The sequence below is a fragment of the Capricornis sumatraensis genome, chromosome 15 (assembly GCF_032405125.1).
Source record: "Capricornis sumatraensis isolate serow.1 chromosome 15, serow.2, whole genome shotgun sequence".
Taxonomy (NCBI): Eukaryota; Metazoa; Chordata; class Mammalia; order Artiodactyla; family Bovidae; genus Capricornis; species Capricornis sumatraensis.
In genome coordinates, this window is record NC_091083.1 from 45854810 (window position 1) to 45876597 (window position 21788).

The 21788-nt window shown below is 58.3% G+C and overlaps 2 protein-coding genes across 3 annotated transcripts in view; one reads left to right on the plus strand and one right to left on the minus strand.

Moving 5' to 3' along the window:
- The window catches only part of PYGB (glycogen phosphorylase B), a 34984-nt gene extending 26750 nt beyond the window's left edge, over window positions 1-8234 (plus strand). For both annotated transcript variants that reach the window (XM_068986667.1, XM_068986668.1), the window contains 6 exons: window positions 910-968; window positions 2518-2659; window positions 4116-4323; window positions 4773-4907; window positions 5922-5988; window positions 7057-8234. In XM_068986667.1, the coding sequence (XP_068842768.1) occupies window positions 910-968; window positions 2518-2659; window positions 4116-4323; window positions 4773-4907; window positions 5922-5988; window positions 7057-7209 (764 nt within the window). In that variant the 3' untranslated portion in view covers window positions 7210-8234. The remainder of the gene's footprint in view (window positions 1-909; window positions 969-2517; window positions 2660-4115; window positions 4324-4772; window positions 4908-5921; window positions 5989-7056) is intronic.
- Window positions 8235-10424: 2190 nt separating this feature from the next.
- ABHD12 (abhydrolase domain containing 12, lysophospholipase) overlaps window positions 10425-21788 on the minus strand; it is a 52944-nt gene continuing 41580 nt past the window's right edge. Inside the window, exons 5-13 of the mRNA XM_068987446.1 lie at window positions 20735-20765; window positions 19395-19440; window positions 17288-17417; window positions 16398-16435; window positions 15897-15976; window positions 14572-14654; window positions 12736-12814; window positions 11951-12078; window positions 10425-11036 (exon numbers count right to left, since the gene is read on the minus strand). Of these exons, the coding sequence (XP_068843547.1) occupies window positions 10997-11036; window positions 11951-12078; window positions 12736-12814; window positions 14572-14654; window positions 15897-15976; window positions 16398-16435; window positions 17288-17417; window positions 19395-19440; window positions 20735-20765 (655 nt within the window). The 3' untranslated portion in view covers window positions 10425-10996. The remainder of the gene's footprint in view (window positions 11037-11950; window positions 12079-12735; window positions 12815-14571; window positions 14655-15896; window positions 15977-16397; window positions 16436-17287; window positions 17418-19394; window positions 19441-20734; window positions 20766-21788) is intronic.

Sequence of the window (21788 nt, forward strand, 5' to 3'; positions counted from 1 at the left end):
GGAAAGAGGCTGACATAGTCCACCCGCCCAGCCCTCAGGGACTCTTTGCCTGCCTCCTCCCCTCCCTCTGCAGGAGGCCGAGATTCCTGAGGCCCTGCGCTCACAGCCCCATCTCCCACCCATCTCGTGACCCAGCAGGACTTGCTCATTGATCTGGAGTTCGCATATTTTTCTTCTTTACAATGTAGCTTGTGGATTTGGGGCTTTTTTTTCCCCCTTGTTCTCTAGGTCACTTTGTCCACTATCTGGAAGCAGGAAGGTTCAAAACTCAGGGACTACAGGAACCTGAGGTCAGATGTTAAAGATCAGCCACGCCCCTTAGCAGTTCCTGTAAATCTCCTGGCCACTTCCCGACCCTGGTGAATACTGTTTAGGGCAGCCCCGCTCCTCTGTAGATGACACCACCACCCCAATGAAATCTGAAAACCCAGTGGCCTGGCAAGGACACCTCATTCTGCTGGGGCTGGAGATGAGCTGTCTGCTTCTGTGCAGGAAAGCTCTGGGGGGCTTCTCACCCTCTGTCCCTCCAGGGAGGGGGCTCAGGGTCTCACTGACACCCCGCACAGGCTTACGGTTAATCACCACCGTCCCAAGGTCAACCCATTTTCAAGTGCCCATCACACACGCAAGGGCCTTCAGTCCTGGTCACCAGACCCAAAGGAGCTCCTGTCTTGGGCTGTTCTGGACACAAAGGCACAGCTTTTCCACTGAACCTTCTGGAAGAATCTGCTTCTGGTTAGCCTTTGGCACCAACCCGAACGCAGTGCAGAGTTCTGTAAACGGAAGCTCCTGCAGTGCAGCGCTTGCATCGGGCTGGTCTCTGAGGACGCTGGTTACTGCGGCAAGTGCAAGGCTCAGGTGTGTCTGGCTCCAGTTGCCTCACTTGGCTGACTTCTGTTTGGCTTGCAGGAATAAAGAAGGACCCGACCCAGGCCTTTGTGCCCAGGACTGTCATGATCGGGGGCAAGGTGAGGTGACGCCTCTTTGCTCTTGCTTGGCATTGGGCGGGAACATACAAACCACCATGCTTTTCTGCAGTGTCCCTGTATCTGGGATGGACGCTGCGGGTGGCTGGGCGCTGACCTGCACACAAAGCCCAGAGGTCCCAGCCCCAGCTGTGCCTCTGGGCCAGTACGTTCAGGTGTCTCGTCAGCTCGGCCACAGGAAGGGAGCTGGACGGGGCCCCTGCCTGCCCAGGGCGGTGGGGTCCCCAGGGCCAGCCTCCAGAGGGGAAGCACCATTCCTCAGTGTGACTGCCAGCGTTCCACACGTCCCCTGCACTTTTGTGCTGAGTGGACACTGGTCACTGGGTGCTTCATCAGCGAGATGTGGGCCTGCTCTCAGCCTGGCCTCACGCGTTTTATTTACCATGGCACGTGCTTTAGGACACGTGATCGCGGAGTCCCAGGGTGTCGCCAGGGGGCGTCGGCGGGTCCCACCACAGGTCTCTGGACTCTAGGCCCCGTGTCCCCACCCTCTGCCACTTCTCCCAGGAGCCTGGGCACGGCTGCTTCATGGGGGCTGCAAGCGGGCCCGGGTTTGTTCTCTCCTCCGACTTGAGCAGCTTCACAGGTGGAGGCACCCTGTGGGCTCCCCCAGCTCAGACAGCAGCTCACACCCGCCGTGTTCTGTCTCAGCCGCCCCTCCACCCCCGACTCTTGCCGTTCCTGAAACAGATTCTGGACAGCATCTGTTTCATTTGTCAGTATTTCCATATGCATCTCTCAGAGATGGGGACTGTCAGAAAGTTTTAAAATATGTTTTAGAAATGAAAATCTAGAGGAAAAAAGAATCGTAGAACATCCACAAACCTATGGCCTGACTTCTGCTGAACCTTCTCAAAGTAGATTTCACCCCTAAGAACTTCATCAGTTGTCTTCCCAATGACATTTTCCTGCAAAACCACACAACGCCACCATCACATCTACAATACTTGACAAGAATTCTTCCATGTCATTAAATATCCAGCCAGGGCCACATGCCTGGCTGTCTTATTAGACATCTTGAGTTTGTTTGACTCAGGGCCCAGTGAGGTTCTCACATGGCGCCGGGCAGCTATGTCTCATCCGTAGGTTTTCATCCACATTCCCCCTTTTTTCCCCTGCAGACTTTTACAGAAATCAGGTTGTGTGTCTCCCCCAGACCATGTCCCTCTGGTATCTCCCAGAACCTTGGTGGGTTCCCTGTGTTTCCTGGAGGTTGGTAGTCAGTTCTCAGGGGTCCTTGTTCCCTCTCTCCATTTCTGAAAAACAAACTAGAATCAGGGACCGAAGTTTGAGGCTGACAGATCTGTGCGTGTTGGGTAAGGGGCTGTCACGAGAGGCGCTTGGTCGGCACCAAGGGAGCGGCTGGAGTGCTGCACCCTGTGGGCCCGTCTGTCGGGATGAAGGACACACAAGGATGCTGTGACCTCAGCCCCCATGGGGCCCCCTCCCAGCAGCTGAGCCGCTCAGCTGGGCGCGTCCAGGCCGGGGCCCGAACCCAGGGTGTGTGCTGCGTGCCCCTTTCCCCTTGCAGGCAGCGCCCGGCTACCACATGGCTAAGAAGATCATCAAGCTGGTCACGTCCATTGGCGACATCGTCAACCATGACCCGATTGTGGGTGACAGGCTCAAAGTGATCTTCCTGGAAAACTACCGGGTGTCCTTGGCCGAGAAAGGTGAGCTTGCCCTGCCTGATGCTGCAGGCGGCCCTTGCTGGTCAGGGCCTGTCTTGCCTCCAGGCAGATTAATGGCCCTGACACCACGTTCCCCAGTCAGAGGGGCCCCGGTCTGGTAGCTAAGGCCCTGGTCTCTGTACTTCCTGCCCTCCCTTCCTCGCGCCTCTGCCCCTCAGCTTGGCCTTCCTGCCCCTGGGCTCGCTCTTGGTGGCCCATGCCCTCGCTCTCCCCCTGCCCCAAGGACGCTTCTGGTTGTCCCCACCTGTTCACTCTGGCCTGCATCTGCTCTGGGGGCATCTAGCTGGAGCCCCTCCACTGTGGGAGTCCTGGGTATGTGTTGCCACCCAGAGAAGGGCATGTGGCCACCTGTGCCTCAGAGCAGGGCTCTCCTGAACTGGACTGGCCTTTCTAAGGCAGCCGCTTCTGGCAGGAGGTGCTAGGACACCTGAGCCTGGAATCGTGGCCCAAGTCGCAGCCCCTCTGGTCCAGGGGACTGTACGCTGCCCTCCAGGCATCCAGTGGAGGGCAGGCTCTCATACTCCCTCCCTGTCCAGTGTGGCCAGGTTATCAGCACCATCCCTGTGATCCCGCCACTGCCCTGTACCATCTGTGGCTTTGGGGTTGGGCTGTGGTTCGTGCTTCACTGAGCTTCTCACACGTCTCAGGCCCTTTGCTGCCTGGAACTACCAGGCTAGCTCTTGCACTTCCTAGAACTGACCTCAGGGACAGACCCCATGCTCCCCAGCTCTTGGACTTGCTGTGGTCATGTGTCCACCATCCCGTCTGCTCATGTCGCTCTGCCCGAGGGGCCAGGGGTGCCTGTGTCTCCATCCCGGCACCTGGGCCTGACCGTAAAGATGGGGCCGGACTCTGGACTTGGCTGACCCCGAGTGCCCACTGGCTGGGTCGGGGAAGCAGCATCCATCAGCCTTGAGGACCGGCTGAGGATGCGGGAGCAGGCACGCCGAGGCAGGCAGGATGGAAGCCGCGCTCCTGCTGCCATGGCGAGACACTCACAGGAACCCGCATGTGGGAGAAGCCACCCGGCTGCTAGGGAGTTGTGACAGCTGCCACGCCCAGTCTGTACAGAGCGGCTCCCGGGCATGAGGCCACGGGAAGACTGTCCCCGGTCCTCTGCTTCTGTGAGAGTCCATTCCTTTCGAAGTCGTTTAAGGAGCCTACGGGCTGATGGACTAAGACAGCAGTGATGTCAGAATACAAGGGAAAGAATACCCCACCTGGTTTTGGTATGGCCCTGGTTTGCAGGTTCTAGAACAGAGGTCCTCTGCCACTGCAGGGCTTCTTGGCATCTCCACATGGACCCGCTGCCTCGGGCTGCCCTTGGTCGGGAAGGGGGGCTGTGTGCGGTGGGGGCAGCGCATGGTGTCCCCTTGCCGTTCCTGTTGCTCTTGTGCCTCCTGACTGATGGGTCTTGCCTGTGCCCCGCTCCCCGCAGTCATCCCCGCCGCCGACCTGTCACAGCAGATCTCCACCGCGGGCACCGAGGCCTCGGGCACGGGCAACATGAAGTTCATGCTCAATGGGGCCCTCACCATCGGCACCATGGATGGGGCCAACGTGGAGATGGCCGAGGAGGCCGGGGCTGAGAACCTCTTCATCTTTGGCCTGCGGGTGGAGGACGTGGAGGCCCTGGACCGGAAAGGGTGGGTCCCTCTCGAGGCCTCTCTCTCCTTTAAGTGTCCCCACACCCATGGATACCTTGAGGGGGTCCCGGCTTGGCCTAGTTGCCTGAAATCCCTCAGGGGACCCAGGGAGGCCTCAGGCACCAGGGGATGAACCCATATGGTGGGAACCTTATCAGCCTGTGAGCACTGCCCCCTTTTGGCTCTGCCCCGTGTCTGCTGCACGCCTCCCTCTCCCCGGATTCCCTGATGGCTCTCAAGTCCGACTTCACATGTTATTTTTTTCTGCAAGGTCTTGGCACAGACTAGGGGTGGGGGCTCTGCGGGAACCTTTGAGCAGCCCCTCCTGGAGGACCGTCTCAGCCACCACGTGTCTGTACCAGGAGGAGGTGGGGGTGATGTGTCCTTGGCGGCCAGCCCAGCCTGGCTGGCCCCGGCCCACCTGCTCACGAGTCCACCCTCTCCTGCAGGTACAATGCCCATGAGTACTACAACCGCCTGCCCGAGCTGCAGCAGGCCGTGGACCAGATCAACAGCGGCTTCTTCTCCCCCAAGGAGCCCGACTGCTTTAAGGACGTCGTCAACATGCTGCTAAACCATGACAGGTGGGATAGGACCCTCGTCCCTCCCCACCACTGGGTCAGACAGGGTGCCCAAGACCACACATCATTTGGGGCAAAGCCTGGGCTTTGGTGAGGCTCAGCCCACGGCCAGAGGGTCAGTCACATTCAGGCACTCGGGCTTGTGGGACCTCTGACCGTGCTTGGCAAGCCTCAGAGCCTGGTGATGTGATTGCATGACAAGGTGATGTCACCTCTGTGGGTGGATGGAGGTGACGTGCCTGGGGTACAGGGAGCCTGGGTGTTAACCACTCCTGGGAGTCCAGGAGTGGTTCAGGTAGAATGAACTTGTGAGGCTACAAGTCTCCACATGGTTGGTGTTTATGACAAGGCCACTGACACGGGGTGACAGTTCTCTGGGCACAGCCTTGCTCACTTGTCACAGGTCGACAGTGCCATCTGCCTTGACCATAGGCCTCTACTCCACCCTGGTAAAAGGCGGGTCTGGGGAAGGCCGAGAATCGACCTTTATTAATTCCACTTTCAGTTCCTGTGGGTTAGTCTGTCGTATTCCAATGAATATTGTCTGCTGGCTTCTGTCAGCCCCAATATCGTAACTCCATGCATGTCTGGGGCTGGGCGCTCAGCCCTGCTGATTCTGGGATCCAGGAGGGACTGTACAGGGTTCTATGAATTGTGATCCCAATTCAGTTGTAAACAAAACACGTTTATGTGTCATAAATCCTGCACCACCAGTTGTCACCTCGTGAGACTGAGAACAGGTGGTGGTGGAGCCTGCATCCCCTGGGCCCCCCTGGAGGTGGAGGGGGACCGTAGTCTGTGTTCTTCTAATCCACGGGCAGTTTCTTTCAACAGCATGGGGCTGTAATAAGGTTTTTCTAGAGTAGTGTCTGCAGGACAGCGGTGTTGCTCAGAGCAAGGCACTGTGGCCACCCCTGTCATGTGGAGCATGAGGATGCAGCCAGCCAAACCTGGGGGCCCTTTTCCTGACCTCGCCTTCGCCACCCACCCAGCCCAGCTTCCTGTCTCCCATTTCAGGTTCAAGGTGTTTGCAGATTATGAAGCGTACGTGGCGTGCCAGGCCCAGGTGGACCAGCTGTACAGGGTAAGGTTCTTGGGCCCTGGCAGGGAAGTTGCAGGGTGGGACCATGTCCTGCTGTCTCGGGCCACTCCCGGGAGCTTGTAGCTGACGTAGTGGCCCAGAGCAGGTCAGGCTTCTTCCTCTCTCGCTCAGGGACTGCCTCAGCTGGGCGTCTGCTTGGGCTACTGCCTAGGACCCTTGGGGCCAGGCTGCTGTCCACACCAGCACACGTGCCCCTGCAGCCTGGGTGCTGCCACAGAGCCAGTGGACAGGGCAGGACTTCCCTCCCAGAGGTGCTGCCACACCCTGGCCCACGGTCTGATTGCCTGCATGCGGTGAGGAGGGCAGGGGTGATGCAGGGCATGAGGCCCAAGGCAGGAGATGGGGCTTGTGAGCAGCGAAGACCTTTGTGCTTAAAGGGAGGTTTCTTGGGCAGTGGACATGTCGCCAGCGAGCAGAGTGAGGACCTGAAGCTCTAGAGCGGGCATGCTGGAGCTGGCTCTCCATTCCTAGCCCCAGGTCCTGCCTCTGTGTGACCTGCAGGAAGCGGACACAGCCAAGGGACCCTCCCAGGAAGACTCAGGTCCTGAGCTCAGGGAGGTGATGGGGTGTTGTAGCCCGTGCAGCTGGCCAGGGATGGCCGTAGGAGGGGACACTGGCAATGGGGGCGTGGCTGTGTAGTCACTGCCCAGATCTGTTAAAGCAGGTTTTTGGACATGGCCCGAGGGGCTTGTATCTAACCATCCCCCTCAACTCAGGAAATAGCTCCTGAAGTTTCCTCCTAAGACGGGACAGGAGGGGGCCTGGGAGGCCAGGTGACCCCGGGCTTCCCTTCCATGAGTGCCCTCCTGGCACTGGATGCCGTCTGGGGGTGCATCCCCTCCTGGCGGGGTGTCTGTGCATTGTGTGCACTCTGCCCTGGCGGGACCCCTCGGGCTCGAGACCCTGTCTGCTCACCTGGACGCTTCCTGGTGGGCGGGCCCCCTTCCCAGTGAGCTCTGAGCTTTGAGGGCCTGCCTTCCATCAGGCTGCCCAGGGCTGAGCGCATCTGGGAACAGACCGAGGTCACTAAGTGCCCGCCTCCCTCTGCAGAACCCCAAGGAGTGGACCAAGAAGGTCATCAGGAACATCGCCTGTTCGGGCAAGTTCTCCAGTGACCGGACCATCACGGAGTACGCCCGCGACATCTGGGGCGCGGAGCCCCCTGCCCTGCAGACCCCACTGCCCAGCCTCCCCAGGGACTAGGCCTCGGCCTCGGGACCAGCTTTCATCCCCTTGCTGACTCTGCCCATTGTTTCCAAGCATTTTCCTAGCGCCCTGCTTCTTTCAGTGCCACTTCCAGGAAGGCTGGGGGAATCGTGGTGGTGGCTTTGAGGGGCTAGGGTGTGGAGATGCCCCCTCATCGCCTGCTGGAGAGCAGGTCCCAAGCACTGACAGGCTCGATCCCCCCACCCCCCAGTATGCCCACTCAGCTTCCCCACGGCCTTGTACAAACCTGTGTGAGCTCATATTCAGTTTTGACCCTCTGCATTCTGGGGTCCAATCAGGTAGCCGTGACAAAGCTTGGGCAAGTGTGTGTTTCTGCAGCACGCAGGCTGGCCATGCAGTCTCTCCCAGCCCAGCTCTGCCTCCTGGCCATGCTGGGAGGGTCCAGTGTGCCGGGCCGTGTTCTCATAACTGCCATGTGGGCACCCGCCCCGGGGTTTCCAGATTGAGCAGATAGAAGGCCCCCAGGGAACCGAGGGTGACACTGGGGAGGATGCCTGTGTCCAGCACCGGGGCTTCGGTTAGGACAGGCTGGCTGGTGCAGAATTGGTTTGATTTTGCTTTTTCGAAGATTTTTCACAAGGAAATGAAACTAGCTGAGGTCTTTCCTTGTTTTAGCAACGGAAAATAGCACTTCTGAAGTTTATGCTGGGGGAGGCAATACTGGGGTGTTTTCACTTGGCGTCCCCACCTAGCTGGGTGAGGCTGAATGCCCAGCCCTCTCCCAGACCTGCACCCTCCCTGTGCCTGTCAGGCAGGAGGCAGCAGGAAAACCTGGTCTGGAAAAGGACTGGTGGGCCCAGAGGGGAGCCCACCCTCCATTCTACCCAGACAGCAGGCTGGCACCAGGGATGGCAGCTGAGCAGTGCGAAGGACGAAGCCAGGGAGCAGGTGGGAGCTGGGGGAGGAAGCTTCCAGAGGCTCTGCGTCCTCACATGCCGGACCTGGGTGGCTCGGGGGTCTGCGCTCACACCCCCAGCACCCATTGCTGCCCGCCCTTTAGGCCAAGCGTGACCGTCACTGTGCCCTTCGCTGTCACTGCCTCGTGTGTGAAAGCGATTAAACCTGCTTATGCCCAGATGCTCTGGCCTCTATGTGTCTCTGCACCCAGGGCGCTGCGTGTCCCAGCCGGGATACACTGTGGCCCACCACTCGGGGACTGGGGACAGGACGTTCTCTCACCCAGCTGCCATGGGACTCAGAGCCCCGTGAGCCTGAGTCATCAAACCCAGCACTGGGAGAACGTCAGCTGGGTGTTGGCGGTTGCGTGTGAATTGCTCTGTTCTTTGCACCTGTCTTTTGCCACCCACTCCTGGTCCTGGGAAGTAGAACTCCTGGGGACCAAATCATTCCCCTCCCCAAATTGTATGGCTGCAAGTTAAATAAAAAACCCAGTGAGGTGTGAACTCAGGGCTCAGTGTTACCCAGAGAACCCAAGTGTTGGTGGAGGGGCACCTCCCAGGACACCCGCTTCCGTAGGCTGTGACCACAGATCAACAGTGGGCATCTTGAGCCATTCCTGACCACAGACTGACTTTGTGACTCAACGAAAGGTCAGTCCTACACCACAGTTTAAGCTGAGCTTGGACTGAGGTAATAAGCGGAGACACCCCCAAACAGAGACATGTAGGCCTAATTACCTGAAAGGTGTCGAGGGCGGGAGCTACCTGCTCAGCAACCTTGTTAGGCTTTATCTTCAGGCTGTCAGACACCTGTAAAAACACTAGCAGCTTGTATTTTCACTTTATATCCTACTTTATCCTCCCCACCCACCGCCCACCGTAAAATCTGAGGCAATGTACATAGACAAAATATAAGGAAAAACAGGATGAAGACTTGAGCCCAGGCAGAGTGGGCGAAGTGTAGATGGTCTCAGACGGCCTCGCCAGTCAGGACGAGCAGGGGACGTGGCTCTGGGCTGCGGGGCTGCCAGGAGCCCCAGTGACAAAGCCCGAGAAGCCCCAGGGGGCCACCCTGGCCACACTGGCTTATTGCTTTAGTTATACGAAGGCAGTTGTCAGGTCAGGATGGGAGTCCCAGAAAGCCAAGGGGACGGGAAGCTGAGGCCCAGGTGGCTGAGAATTGCCATGGGCAGCTCTAAGGTGTTCAAAGTGGGTGTAATCTCCTGTTTCTGGGCCTCCAGCCAGTTCACAGCTGCTCACAGGCCAAGAGCAGTGGGGAAGAGAAGGCAAATAAGCTCCTCCCCACCCCGGGGAATTTCTGCACTGACTCCAAAGTGCCAGAGCCTAAGGATCTAGAGGAGGAAGGCCTGCCTTTAGGAGAAGGTGAAAGTTAGTCGTGTCCAACTCTTTGCAACCCCATGGACGATACAGTCCATGGAATTCTCCAGGCCAGAATACTGGAGTGGGTAGCTTTTCCCTTCTCCAGGGGATCTTCCCAACCAGGATCGAACCCAGGTCTCCCGCATTGCAGGCGGATTCTCTACCAGCTGAGCCACAAGGGAAACCCGAGAATACTGGAGTGGGTAGCCTATCCCTTCCCAACCCAGGAATTGAACCAGGGTCTCTTCCATTGCAGGCAGATTCTTTACCAGCTGAGCTACCAGGGAAGCCCAAGGAGAGAGCTGGGTGAACCAAAGTCCTCCACCTGCGACAAGCCCTGTACTGTACGGCGTGCAGCCCCCTTCGAAAGCCATACACCATCTCTCTCGGGGGGTGAGAGCGGGGCGGTGAGCAGGCACTGGCATTGTGCGTGAGAGGCAGGCTTGGCCAAATGCCATGACCAGTGAGTGAACGAGCTGACACTCCCAGGGCGGAATGGGAGTCCCTGGACTCCAGCAGCCTGAGTCCTTCCACAAGTGACTGGGGGCTCGTCCCGGGTCTCTGAGTGAAACCCCACCGCCCATCCATCGACACAGCAACATTCAATGAGCTTGTTAACTGTAAGGTTGAAAGGCTCACCCACAAAGACCTGGTTTTAGGAAAATGCCATCTGCCCCACCAGAGAAGACAAGCTCCCTGTGAACACGCCTCCTCCGACACAACACCCCTCCCCGCGGGACCTCGGTGTCTGCAGGAGCGGGAAGAAAGCCTGCAATCCTTAGCCTTACAGAGCCACCCCCTCCTCATATACGGCCGGGTTCTGAGAGTGGCCTGGGGCTGTGGGCACAGCCTGGATACCACTGGAGGCAGCACTGAGAAAACAGACAGACCACCACCACGATTTTATTCTTAAATAAATGCTCAGTCTAAGGTCTGGTTAGGCAGACGAGTGGGTGGACATCAGAGGAAGGCAGATCGCCAGCCCCTCCCCAGCAGGGAGCAGCGGGGCAGCCCAGGGAGGCAGGGACACGGAGGGAAGCAAGCAGGGCGGGCAGGGCAGGAGGGGCTGGTGGAGCCATGAGCGTCCATCTGGGGGGAACAGAAAGAATCCACGTTCGCCCACGTGCTCAAGGGTGGTGCCAGAAAGCTCAGCGTGGTCCCAAGACCCCTCACCTCCTGTCCAGACTCCCCGTGCCTGGCTCAGGAGGTATGGGATCAACTAGCCGATGGCCAGAAAGTTCTGTCACTGTCTTCCCAACAAGCCCTCGGGCTGAGGGGCAGCACGAGGTGGAGAGGGCCACATGCCGCCTCCACGTGGTCCACAGAGACCCCCTGCTCCCCACAAACCAGGGTGGTGCCTCAGATCTGCCAGGACCTCCCCTGGCATCCGTGTTCCCTCTCCAGGTGCATCTCCGGGGGCCCAGGCTGGCAGGAGGAAAGGGGGACGAGGGCAGAGGCCTTCACGCTCTCAGGCAGCAAGCAACTCAGTGCTGGCGTCCCGGTTCCGACTTCCCCAGGAACTCCCTGGAGCAGAGGAGGACACCTGTCAGCCAAACCCCTCTGGGCCAGATAGGAGGCCCCGCCTCCCGGGTCCTCCTGCAGCCCACCTGGGAGGCCGCAAAGGAGCCTCAAGGACCATACTCTGCCTCGAACACCCTGCAAGGCAAACGGGCAATGTGCCAAGGGCAGCGCCAAGTCCCGACGCGGAGTGAAGGCAGGCCACTGCGCCCAGGTGCTGGAGGGCTCTGTGACATGTGCCTTTTACAGGGAAAACCACGGTCCCAGTCTACCATCCCCTCTCAGCAACACACATTCCATGCACCAAGAAATGTCAGAAACACAGAGCTCTGCCCCTTGGGACTTCGAGGGCCTGACATACCAAGTGGAGTTCCCCAGCACACATTTCTCCGAGGGCTGATTCCAGCAGCCCGGTCTCAGCAGAGGCCCCGCAGTCGGAACGTGGGGGCAGCCTGCATCCCCAAGTGGGAGGCAGGGAGTGTCTGGTCCATCCAAACCCTTCCCTCTGCCACCCGGGCACCCTCGTTCCCAGGCTTGGGACAGGTGGCTGGGCTGCAGCCCACATGCTGGCCCAGGAGTCTGGCCAGTGCAGTGCAGCCAGGGGCACAGCCTCCCTCCCTGAGGCAGCTGGGGACCAACAGGCTTTGGGGGAGCTGGCCCAGACCTGCATCACCCCTACCACACACACCCTGTGCAGGGGCAGTGGCCTGATGGTCCTGTGGGAGGGGCCGGGGGGGCCTGAGCACAGCAGCCGTGGCATCCTCACTGCTCAAGCACACACAGAGGACCGCAGCCCACCAGGCCTCATGTGCTGACGCCGGGCCCCCGACCAGCCCGGCACGGCTGTCCCAGCTGCAGCCGCAGGGGCTCACCCAGCTCCCGCATGCCATCCTGCATGGCGGGTGAGGGTAGTGCCTCACCTCAGGATCCGCGGGAGCTCGGGGCTCTTGTAGATGTACTTGTGCCTGTAGCCGAGGTCCGAGTGGAAGGGGATGAACTGAACCTTGAAGTCCCGGAAGCTGCGTGACGGTGCGGCAATGTTGTAGAGCTGGGGGCGGGAGAGAAGGGTTGGCGCCCGGGGCCTGGGGTGACCTGCCTCAGCCATAGGACCCTCAGGCCACCCCTCGAGACCCTCTCTGTCCTCACCCCATCTCAAGACCAGCCTTCCTCAGGGGCCCTCAGCACCCTCAGGCCACCTGCCCCGGGATGCCACGGTGGTCTGAGTGCCCAGGGCAGCCTGTCGGCTCTGCCCCAGGGCTGAGTGGGCCATACACCCAGGTCAAGGCCCATCTGCAAGCTGGCTCGGGGTCTGGGGCACCTCAGCCCCTCCTTGCAGACCAGGATGGCCAGGTCCTAGGCCCAGACCTGTTCGGAGGCGGCCTGGGCCCCCTGCCCTTTAGCCTGCCCCTGCCCCTCACCACCGCCACAGACAGAGGGTGCTCCCTCCCACCCGACTCCCACCCGACTCCCACCTACAGATCTAATCCTGCTGCCCAGCAGCAAAGCCAGATGCAGCAAAAGCAGGCGCAGAGGCCCCACAGTGAGAGGACGTCCTCAGGCGTCAGCCCCATCCCAGAGGCAAGAGAACGCGTGGGAGCTGCGAGCCGCCAACCTCCCCTGCCTTCTCCCTCACGAGGGGCCCGGCCAGCAGCGGGACCCGCTTCCACACCTGCCTGGCCGGAACACGAGTCTGCCCGACGCCCACCTTTCTGCCGAGCTGGAAGGGCACGACCGGGTCGTCCTCGGAGTGCAGGATGAGCAGAGAGCAAGAGATGTGCTTCACACTGCGGGGGGCGGAAAGGGAGAGAGGCGCTGGATGGCCAGGAGGGCGGGGCCTCCCGGGAGAGAGGAGCTGGATGGCCAGGAGGGCTGGGCCTCCCGGGAGAAAGGCTCTGGATGGCCAGGAGGGCTGGGCCTCCCTGGCTCTCTGCACACTGCAGGAGGGGCAGGGAGAGAGGCGCTGGATGGCCAGGACAGGCTGGGCCTCCCGGGCTCCCGGTCTCCCAGCAGCAGGGGCCAGTGAGGGAGCCCTGCACTGCAGCGTGGAACGGCTCAAACTGCCAGGCGCTTTTAATAGAGCCAGCAGCTGGTTTCCTAGATGTTTCCATCAGTATCTGTCTTAGGTGACAAGTGTCAATCAAATCTAGAGATCAATTCATTCACCAAATCAGGTCCCTGAATATTTCCTGGAAATTTAAAAACAAAACAAAAAAACTTTGCCAGTACACTATTCTTAAGAAGTTACAAAATGATATTTACAAACTGAGTAATAGGTGGGCCAGGAAACTTACTGCAAATGAACATTACCGGACATTGGCTGGCAAAAGAGCCACCCTCTAATTTCTCTTTTGTGTATATGACATTTAATTCCTGAACGTTTCAAATAAATGAACATTCTCAAGATGGTCACTGAATCCAAACGCCTCAGCAGACCGCCTCCCGGAGGACAGGCTGCAGGACTAGTGGGCCCTGGACGCTCCTTAGCTGCCCCTCACTGAGGCCACACGGGGAGCTGGTGGACGCAGCACACACCTACTCCTGGTGATCTCATGCTGCTCTGGGGTTTCACGTGGGCAGCCCCAGGGCAAGCCTGGCACCTGGTGGGATCAGGCCTGGGTGTGCGCCCAGCCATCTGGCAGGCTGCACTGCTGCTAGTGGCACACAGATTGCCCACTCACCACATTTTACTCCCAGGGTGAAGTGCTTGCTGGTGTGCAGGACACACTTTGACATTCAACATCTTTTCATAACTTCCACCCACCAAGCTGGTCCTTCGCTTCTCCGACTCTTGAGGCCTAGCTCACATTCTGGCACCCTGGCAAGTATTTGGGAACAGACCTTCCCACCATGCAGGGGTCCCTGACTTCCAGGGGGTGAGGGATGGCCAGCCCCCCAACACTCACACTAGCTCAGCTGGGGGGCAGCCACAGGGTGACCTTCTCACTGTCGTCATTTTTAGAGGAAATCCAGTTTATTTAGGTAATTCTTCTTTTAAAACTGTAGATTTTTAAATGCTAACTGAATATTCAGATTAAAAAAATTTTTTTTAGAATAAATTAAAGTCCATGAAATAAAGATATCACAAAGATAATGTTAATTGAACTTAAACGTTGTTCAAAGAAAGAGTCCTTAAATAGAATATGTAACTTCTGGTTTACCTAGTAGAAATATTTTTAATATTAACATTCAGACCATCTTTCCATAACCAAACACAAATCAAATGGCTAAGGCAAAGTCATTTTTTGAACAACAGTTACTCTTGCTGCTTTAACACCTGTTGAAGAGTTCTGGTTTTGACAAATAATTTTCAAGTAAAACAGTTCTATGGACCAAAAGGTACGCTGCTTTCCTATTTCTTTACCTCTACAGTCTTTCCACCTTCCTTCTTCCCTTTCTCTACCTGATGTTCCCGTTATAGAGATATGTTGCTTAGAAAAGACCCCTACATGTCCAGAACCCCACCCTCCTTGGTTACCATGACGCAAGACGCTTATTCTGAGGGTTGTTGGGGTTCTTCTAAATTCTCTCCCACAGTACTCACTTTTCATCATTTGCAAACTGAATTCCACTGCTTGTGATGGGATCAAGGAAGAACCAGTCAAACCCAGGGAAGTATCGATAGATCTGGAGGCAACACATGGACAACAAGGAGAGAATCAATCACTACACCCCCGTGGGGGGGGTCACCCCTGCTTCCAGTCAGGCTGACTGGTGGGCCCAGAGTTGGGGGGGATGGGTGGTAGCCAGGGTCACCCCTGCTTCCAATGAGGTGGCCCCAGAGCTGGGGGGGAGGGGCAGTAATATACCCCCATAGGGGCCGGGGTCACCTCTGCTTCCAATCAGGCTGACTGGTGGCCCCAGAGCTGGGGGGATGGGCAGAACTATACCCCTGTAGGGCCAGGGTCAGCCCTGCTTCCAATCAGGCTGACTCGTGGGGCCAGAGTTGGGGAAGATGAGTGGTAGCCAGGGTCACCCCTGCTTCCAATCAGGTGGCCCCAGAGCTGAAGGGATGGGCGGAATTATACCCCTGTAGGGCCAGGCTCAGCCCTGCTTCCAGTCAGGCTGACTGGTGGCCCCAGAGCTGGTGGGCGGAGGGGCAGGGGTCCTGTTATCCCTCCCACCACCCTCAGACTCCCTTTCAAGAGGCCCCAGACTGGCTGCGGGGGATTGCCCACAAACAGGACTCCCACACCCAAGACTCAGAGACCAGGCTTCCCATACAGAACAGGCCACAACCCCCAAGAAAACGGAGGACCATGTGATTTGGGAGAAGAGCAATATCAAAGAACACCCAACAAAGGATTCTTCTGTCTGTAGCATGCAGCATGAGGTCAGGCGGGCTGACACAGCACCCCTGGACACACAGAAGCAGTGAGAGGAGGAGGAGGAAGCAGCAGGACACAGAGGGCCCCCCTCTGGGCCCAGCCTGTAAACGGAGGGTCTCAGGCCTTGAGGCCAGCCAGTGAGGACCCAACAGCACAGGGTTCCCACCAAGGATTCCCTGGGGCGCCCACCAGCTCCACTCCCAGCCCGCACTGGGCCCCAGGGGCAGCAATGCCAGGTGGGCAACCTGTGCCATGAGGCAAGGCCTCCTGTGGGTCTAGCTGCCCTCAGACAACCTGACTGTGACCACACCCTTCTACCTGGCACGAAGCTATAAATATCCTGAGTGGCTCTGCATTCAGGCCAGTGCCCAGAATTAAATGAGAATTAACTTTCAACAACATCTATATTCATTAGAATACTTAAATAACTTTTATGACATTTTTATTTACTTATATGCATATTTACTCAGTCATTTTCATATGTTATAGCTATTATTTCCATTATATACATAAGTCCGTCTTTAATAAGCTCTGTACTTGCCACTGAGAACGGATGGCTCTTGGCTTCTTCACGGATATTAGTGAATGGAGATTCCAAGATGAGGGCATCTGGAGGAGTCTCTAGATAAATAAGACCAACAGGGAACTGGGAGGTGAGCAAGAAGCCCCAGTGGGACACTCCTCACACCACCACCCCCTCGACAGGACCATGGACCCCAGGTGCCCACCTGGCTGGCCCTGCCCCTCAGGTCCTCCCCTGGGGTTACGTGAGGGAAGTATTCTCAAGAGGACCCTGAGAACCATGTCTGCTGAGGCTGCCTGTTTGGAGCCCAGCCCCTGTCAAGGCGCCGCCAGTTGCCAGAGAATCTGGGGAACGGGGTTGGGCCCTAGGGGGTCTGCTCAGGCCCCCATTTCAATGCCTAGCTCTCATCTCACCACCCCGCTCATCCGCCACCACCCACTTCACAAGAAACTGGCAGGGTCTGGAGCATAGCCGGTACCCGAAGGGCCCTCCTGCGTGGGAGTCCACGCAAGCGCCTACCTCGCTCACAGAGGCGCCGCACCAGGTTTGTGGCCACTCTGGAAAGAGGGAAAAGTTCAGTTGGATCATGACAAAAACTGTTGCAGACGAGACTGTTCCTGGGGAAGCTAGGTCTGTCGCGGTGACGGGTGGGGTTTTGAGTGGGAGTGGGCCGGGATCCAGCAGCCAGCCCCTCCAACATAGACCCTGTGAGGGCATCTCCACGGCCCCAAGGAACGTGCTGCGCCTCACCTGGAATGGCCCCTGTGGGCTGCACAGCAATGCCCTAGCTCACACCTGGTCCTACAGACACAGATGGGAGGGGCCCAGAGCACCGCAGGGCCCAGGGCGGTGGCGAGGGGGCCCCTGAAGGGGGCAGCACCTGGACTCTGCCCAGCCTAGGCCTCCTGCCTTGCCAGGACCAAGCTGGGCAGGTCCAGGCAGATACCCAGCATGAGATGGCCTGCTCCCCTCTGGCCAGGGCTCACTCCCACCCAGGAGGGCCAGTCCCAGACACTGCCCAGCCTGCAGCCAATGTGTCCAAAGGAAAGGCAGCAGGAAAATGGAGGTGCTGAAGGTCTGGGGTGCCTTTACACCGGCCACATGGAACATCAGAGCACTTCCTCTTTCAGCAGATGGAACAAGGGAACCCCAACTGCTGCCTCCTCAAGTTTTTAAGTAATGACACCACATGTGAGCCAAAAGGCCTGTGCTCCTGGATGCGCTGCATAGCACAGCCACGCTCAGCCAGGCCTGGGGAGCCCAAGTGCCCTGCACTGTGGGGCTTCATCCCCAGCCCCCACCAGGGCAGTAATGGAGGCTCCAGGACACTGGGGGCCCCTCAGGCAGCCTGGGCTGGACAGTCACCCGTGAAGACCTGCTCCCGCAAACACCACGCTGGGAACTCTCACCCAGTGCCGAGAGAATGCCCCCAAATATACACGGGGTTGTCTCCACTTCGCACTTTGATCCAGTCAAAAACATGGAGTGCATCATACGTCATGCCCCGCTCCGACGGCGTTCCTACTGAGTCACCCCAACCTGTGAAAGCAGCATCAAAGAGGACATCACAGGACTGCAAGGGGCAAACACCCCTCCACCCTCGTCTCAGCAGAAGGCCCAGGCCATTTGGGGCCTCAAGTCTCGGCCAGGCCAGCTCGTTTCTCCCATCTCCGCAGCTGTCACAATCTCTGAACCCAACCACCACCCTCACCGGAGTCTCAACGAGCAGAAGCAGACAGGGTGGTCAGACCCGCAGATCCCTGGCACTGACACCTGGGGCTTGGCCAGGCTCAGCCACTGATAGTCTGGCCCAGCCCCGGCTCCATGGCCCAGCTGTGACCCAGCTGTGAAGAGGCTTCAGGATGGGCAGATTCCAGGCTCAAGGCAACGCTGACCCACAAAGGAAGGGGCTCCTAGCAAATCCTGTTTGCATTACAGAGGAAAGCCACCTAAACTCTGACCTCCCATGGGTCCTTCCCTCCAGACTCTGGAAAAGTCAAATGTGACTGTCATTTCCAGCAGCTCAGCAGTGAGTCATCATCAAATGACCTGAAAATACCACAAGGCTCATAGAGAGCAAGTCCTGCAACATAAGCAAAGCCTAGAGGCAGGGGTGCCCCAGGCCACCTCCCCGGGGCGCCCCAGGCCCAGACGAGCGGAAACAGCCAGGGCTCAGGGCACCAGCGGGGCAGGGCCAGAGACAGGGAGAAACACAAGAGGGACGGAGACGGGGGAGACAGCAACGGGAGAGAGAGACGGGGACGAGGAGCCACGGGCAGAACTCTGGTCTCCTGTACAGCTTAGAAAGGAAGAGACTCAACAGGAACTGAAAAGAGGAAGTGTTAGGTGGAATCTTATTTCTGTTAGAAGCACAGGAAGGTGAATAAGGCAGAGGGCTGCCCCCTCACTGCCCTGAGGTTCCAGCAGCAGGGGCAGGAGGGAAGGATGAGCCTCCTTTCGGAGTTTCTTCAACCCAGTACCTTCCTCCTAACGGAACACTCTTTCACAAAAGAACCAACCCGCACCCTAGGCCGGTGGAATAATGGCCCTCAAAGACGTGCACATCCACACCTGGAAACCCGTGCCTCTGGAACCTCACACAGCAAGGGCAGTGAAGGGTGCAGCAGGAAAGAGGCTGCCAAGCAGGGGACCCCGAGACAGGACAGTGTCCTGGTCAGCATGAGCCCCAGGCAATCCCGGGTCTTTATGAGCAGACGGGACAGAGTCAGGGCCAGAGTAAAGCAGACTCAAGGGGCCACAGGCAAGGAACCAGCATGGCCTGGAGAAGCTGCAAGAGGCCAGGAACCTGACTCTCCTGGAGCCTCCATCATGTCCACACCTTGACTCATGCCAGTGGCTAAAGGCTTCAGGACAGTCCATCCGTGCTGTCTTGGGGCATCACATTTGTGGCAGCCACGGCAGCACCAAGAGGAGACTCTCCCAACGTGCACACCCAGCCGATGCCGACAGCTGCCGGTTCTGTGCGCGCGAAGCCCCACTTCCCCCCAGCCAGGGTGAGCTGCACGAGAGGCCTCAGCCCTGTGTCCTGTCCAGGCGAGGACTGTCTGAGGCACACATCGCCGCCACTCTGCTCCCCGCTGACACAAAGCATCTTCCTCACGAAGCAAACTGCGGGAGGCAAGGAGAAACACGGAGGGACGAGAAGAGTCCCTCTTTCCTGTCTCCGTAACTTCAACAAGACAAGCTCTGCTGAGCATGAAACTGACCCAATACCCAGCTGTGGGGAAAGTCTGAGTCCCACGAAGAGGAGATGGCACCTTTGACACGTGAAAGGGGCTGGCAGAGGGTGTGTGCCGGGGTTCCAGGCGCCCGTGCCTCCCATCTGGGGGAGAACGCACGCAGGACACACTGCCAAGAACCCAGGCCTTCCGCTACCTCCACACACTGACAATCTCACAAGGACCACAGGTCACAGCAGAGTCACCAGCCTTTCAGAGTGACGCCTGGCCACCCCACACCAACCTCAAAGAGGCGGGGTGAGCAAGGAACCCTCACCTCTATAGTCAAAGGTGACCACGTGGTAGCCGAGGGAACTCAGCACCTGGAAGTGAAAAACAAAAGCTGAACAATGTGGCTCTGACTAGCCCACCAGACCTCGCTCGAGGGAGCTGAGTGAAGGCCGTCACCTCACCACCCCATACTGGCAGGACCTCCCAAGCCCAGACGTCAGCCACTGGGGGACACTCAGGAAGGCGGAGGCCGGCCCGAGCGGCACCCCTGGCCTCTGAGGGGCTTGCTGGCGGACGGCTGTCCAGGGGTTGCCAGGGGTTCTGACCACCCAGAGATCCAGGAGGAAGGGCCCTGCAGTGTGGACTCCCCACCTGGTGACCGTTAATGCAACCCAGCACTGTTCAGATTTAAGCTCCTGTTGAATTTTTCTCATTTAAAAGAAAAAAGTCTCTCAGGATTAGGTGACTGCTTGCATGATGTCACTATTCACAGTCCCACTCAAGCCCTGGCTGGGTATGCTCAGAACCACAAGGAACCTGCCACAGGCACCAGTCCCGTCCCCAAGAAGAGAGCTCGCCCGGGGACTCCCAGCCCCCACAGGACCTGCACCCTCTGGAGCCACAGCTGTTCAGTCACCACCCCACGCACGCCCGGATCCAAGTCGCTCCAGGGAACCAGCCCTCCAACAGCCCAGAGCCGTCCACGGGGTGTTGGACAGACAGCAGTGCCCACGTCTGTCTTGTCCCTCTGGCCCTGTTCCCAAACACAGATCCACCCGAGAGGAGGGCGACAGGCGTGGTGGCCGCAGACGCTGCATCGCAGCATGTGTCAGCTCAAAGACCCACACACCCTCTGACGACAGCCACGTGGCGGGGAGGGTTTGCGCGCCCCCTGGGGCCCTGCACCCAGACACCTGCTCCCACCACGTTGGCTGGGAACCTGCGCCAATGGTGCCCTGTGCCTGGTAGACACAAGAAACCCCAGTGCTGGCAGAACTCCCGAGCCACAGCCCAGAGGACAGTGTAGCTCTCGGCCCATAGTGTTCTCCCGTCATTCCCTATGTGAGTAAGTAACTTTACAAACAATTGCAAATCACTTTAAGCTAACTTGTTAATTTCTGGCATACAAGCCACAAAGTCCATTCATCCTGATCTTGGAAACTATCCCGAGGCAGCAAAATGGGAAACACTCCATGAGGAGATGTCCGTAAAAGGCAAGATGAAAAAGACTGACCACGACTAACTCAGATTATTAGGGGGAACTCTGTTCTGTTCATGACTCCTGGAAAGAACAGCCAGAGGCAGTAGGCGAGCTGCGCTCTCTCTGCCCACACAGTGAGGATGGGCACTGCTCGCCATCGGACTCCGTGAGCCGACCTCACCTACCTTGTAAAGCTCCACCCGATGGTCGCCACCTCTAGATCATCAGGGAAAGGAAACAAGAACAGCTGTTAGTGCATCTTCTCAGAAAGAGGCTCAGGATGAACACTGCAGCATCCAGGCACTTAGAGCCTGGTCCCCAAATCCACGTGGGAGGGTGATGGACAGGTCGCCTCCTCCTCGGGGCGCCTACATGGCTCCCAGCTCGCCTCCACAGTGTGGTGCCAGGCAAGGGACCATCTGAGCACTGTGGGGATGTTTCTTAATTATTACCTCACCTCTGGTTTGACTAGGTGGCAGAACCTAGGAAACACAAAGGCCTCTCGACTCCCCAGTGTCCAGGACCACAGGGGAACAGAAGGGACGCCCGTCCTCGCTGGCATGTACACCACGGGGATGGGCCACAGGCACCTCCTGCCCCAACCTCCTCACCCACAGAGCCACCGCCGACCCTCAGGGCGCTCCTCCTTGGCTGCTCACACCCCCACCACCTGGTCATCTGGCTCTTCCCCACCTGCTCCTGACAGTCCGCTGCTGTGCCTCCCCCCGTGCTGTCCTTCCACACACGTGTGCCCGTGGGCAGACGCTGGGTCAGAGGCACGCCATCGGGATCCAACAGCCACAGAGAGCCTCCCAGGCCCTCACTGGCCGCCTCATGCCCACCCCTCTCTGGCAAGGCCTGTCTGCCTCTGCCTCCCACTTCCTGCCCAGATGCTGTCTGGCTGTTCCCTGCAGACACCCCGAGGAGGACAGGGCTCCCTGATGAGTGGGAAGCGCGTCAGTGAGCAGGCTCTCCCTCGACAGACTTCTCCGCTCTCTCCCTTCCTCATAACGAGCATTTGGGCCATTTTGGGTGTGTGTGTCAAGAGAGAAAGTGTCCTTAGGGGGGGCGAGAAAAAGATGGAGGAAGAAAGCCAAAATAACCCAGAAACAAACATCAAAGGGCTGAGTTTCAAGACTGGAGAGAAATAATGCAAGATGTTTTCAGTTATCTTTGCAAGACTTTGTCACGGTTCTTTTGTAAGATCTCCAGTACCCTACCCTGAGCAGGAAGAGGGAT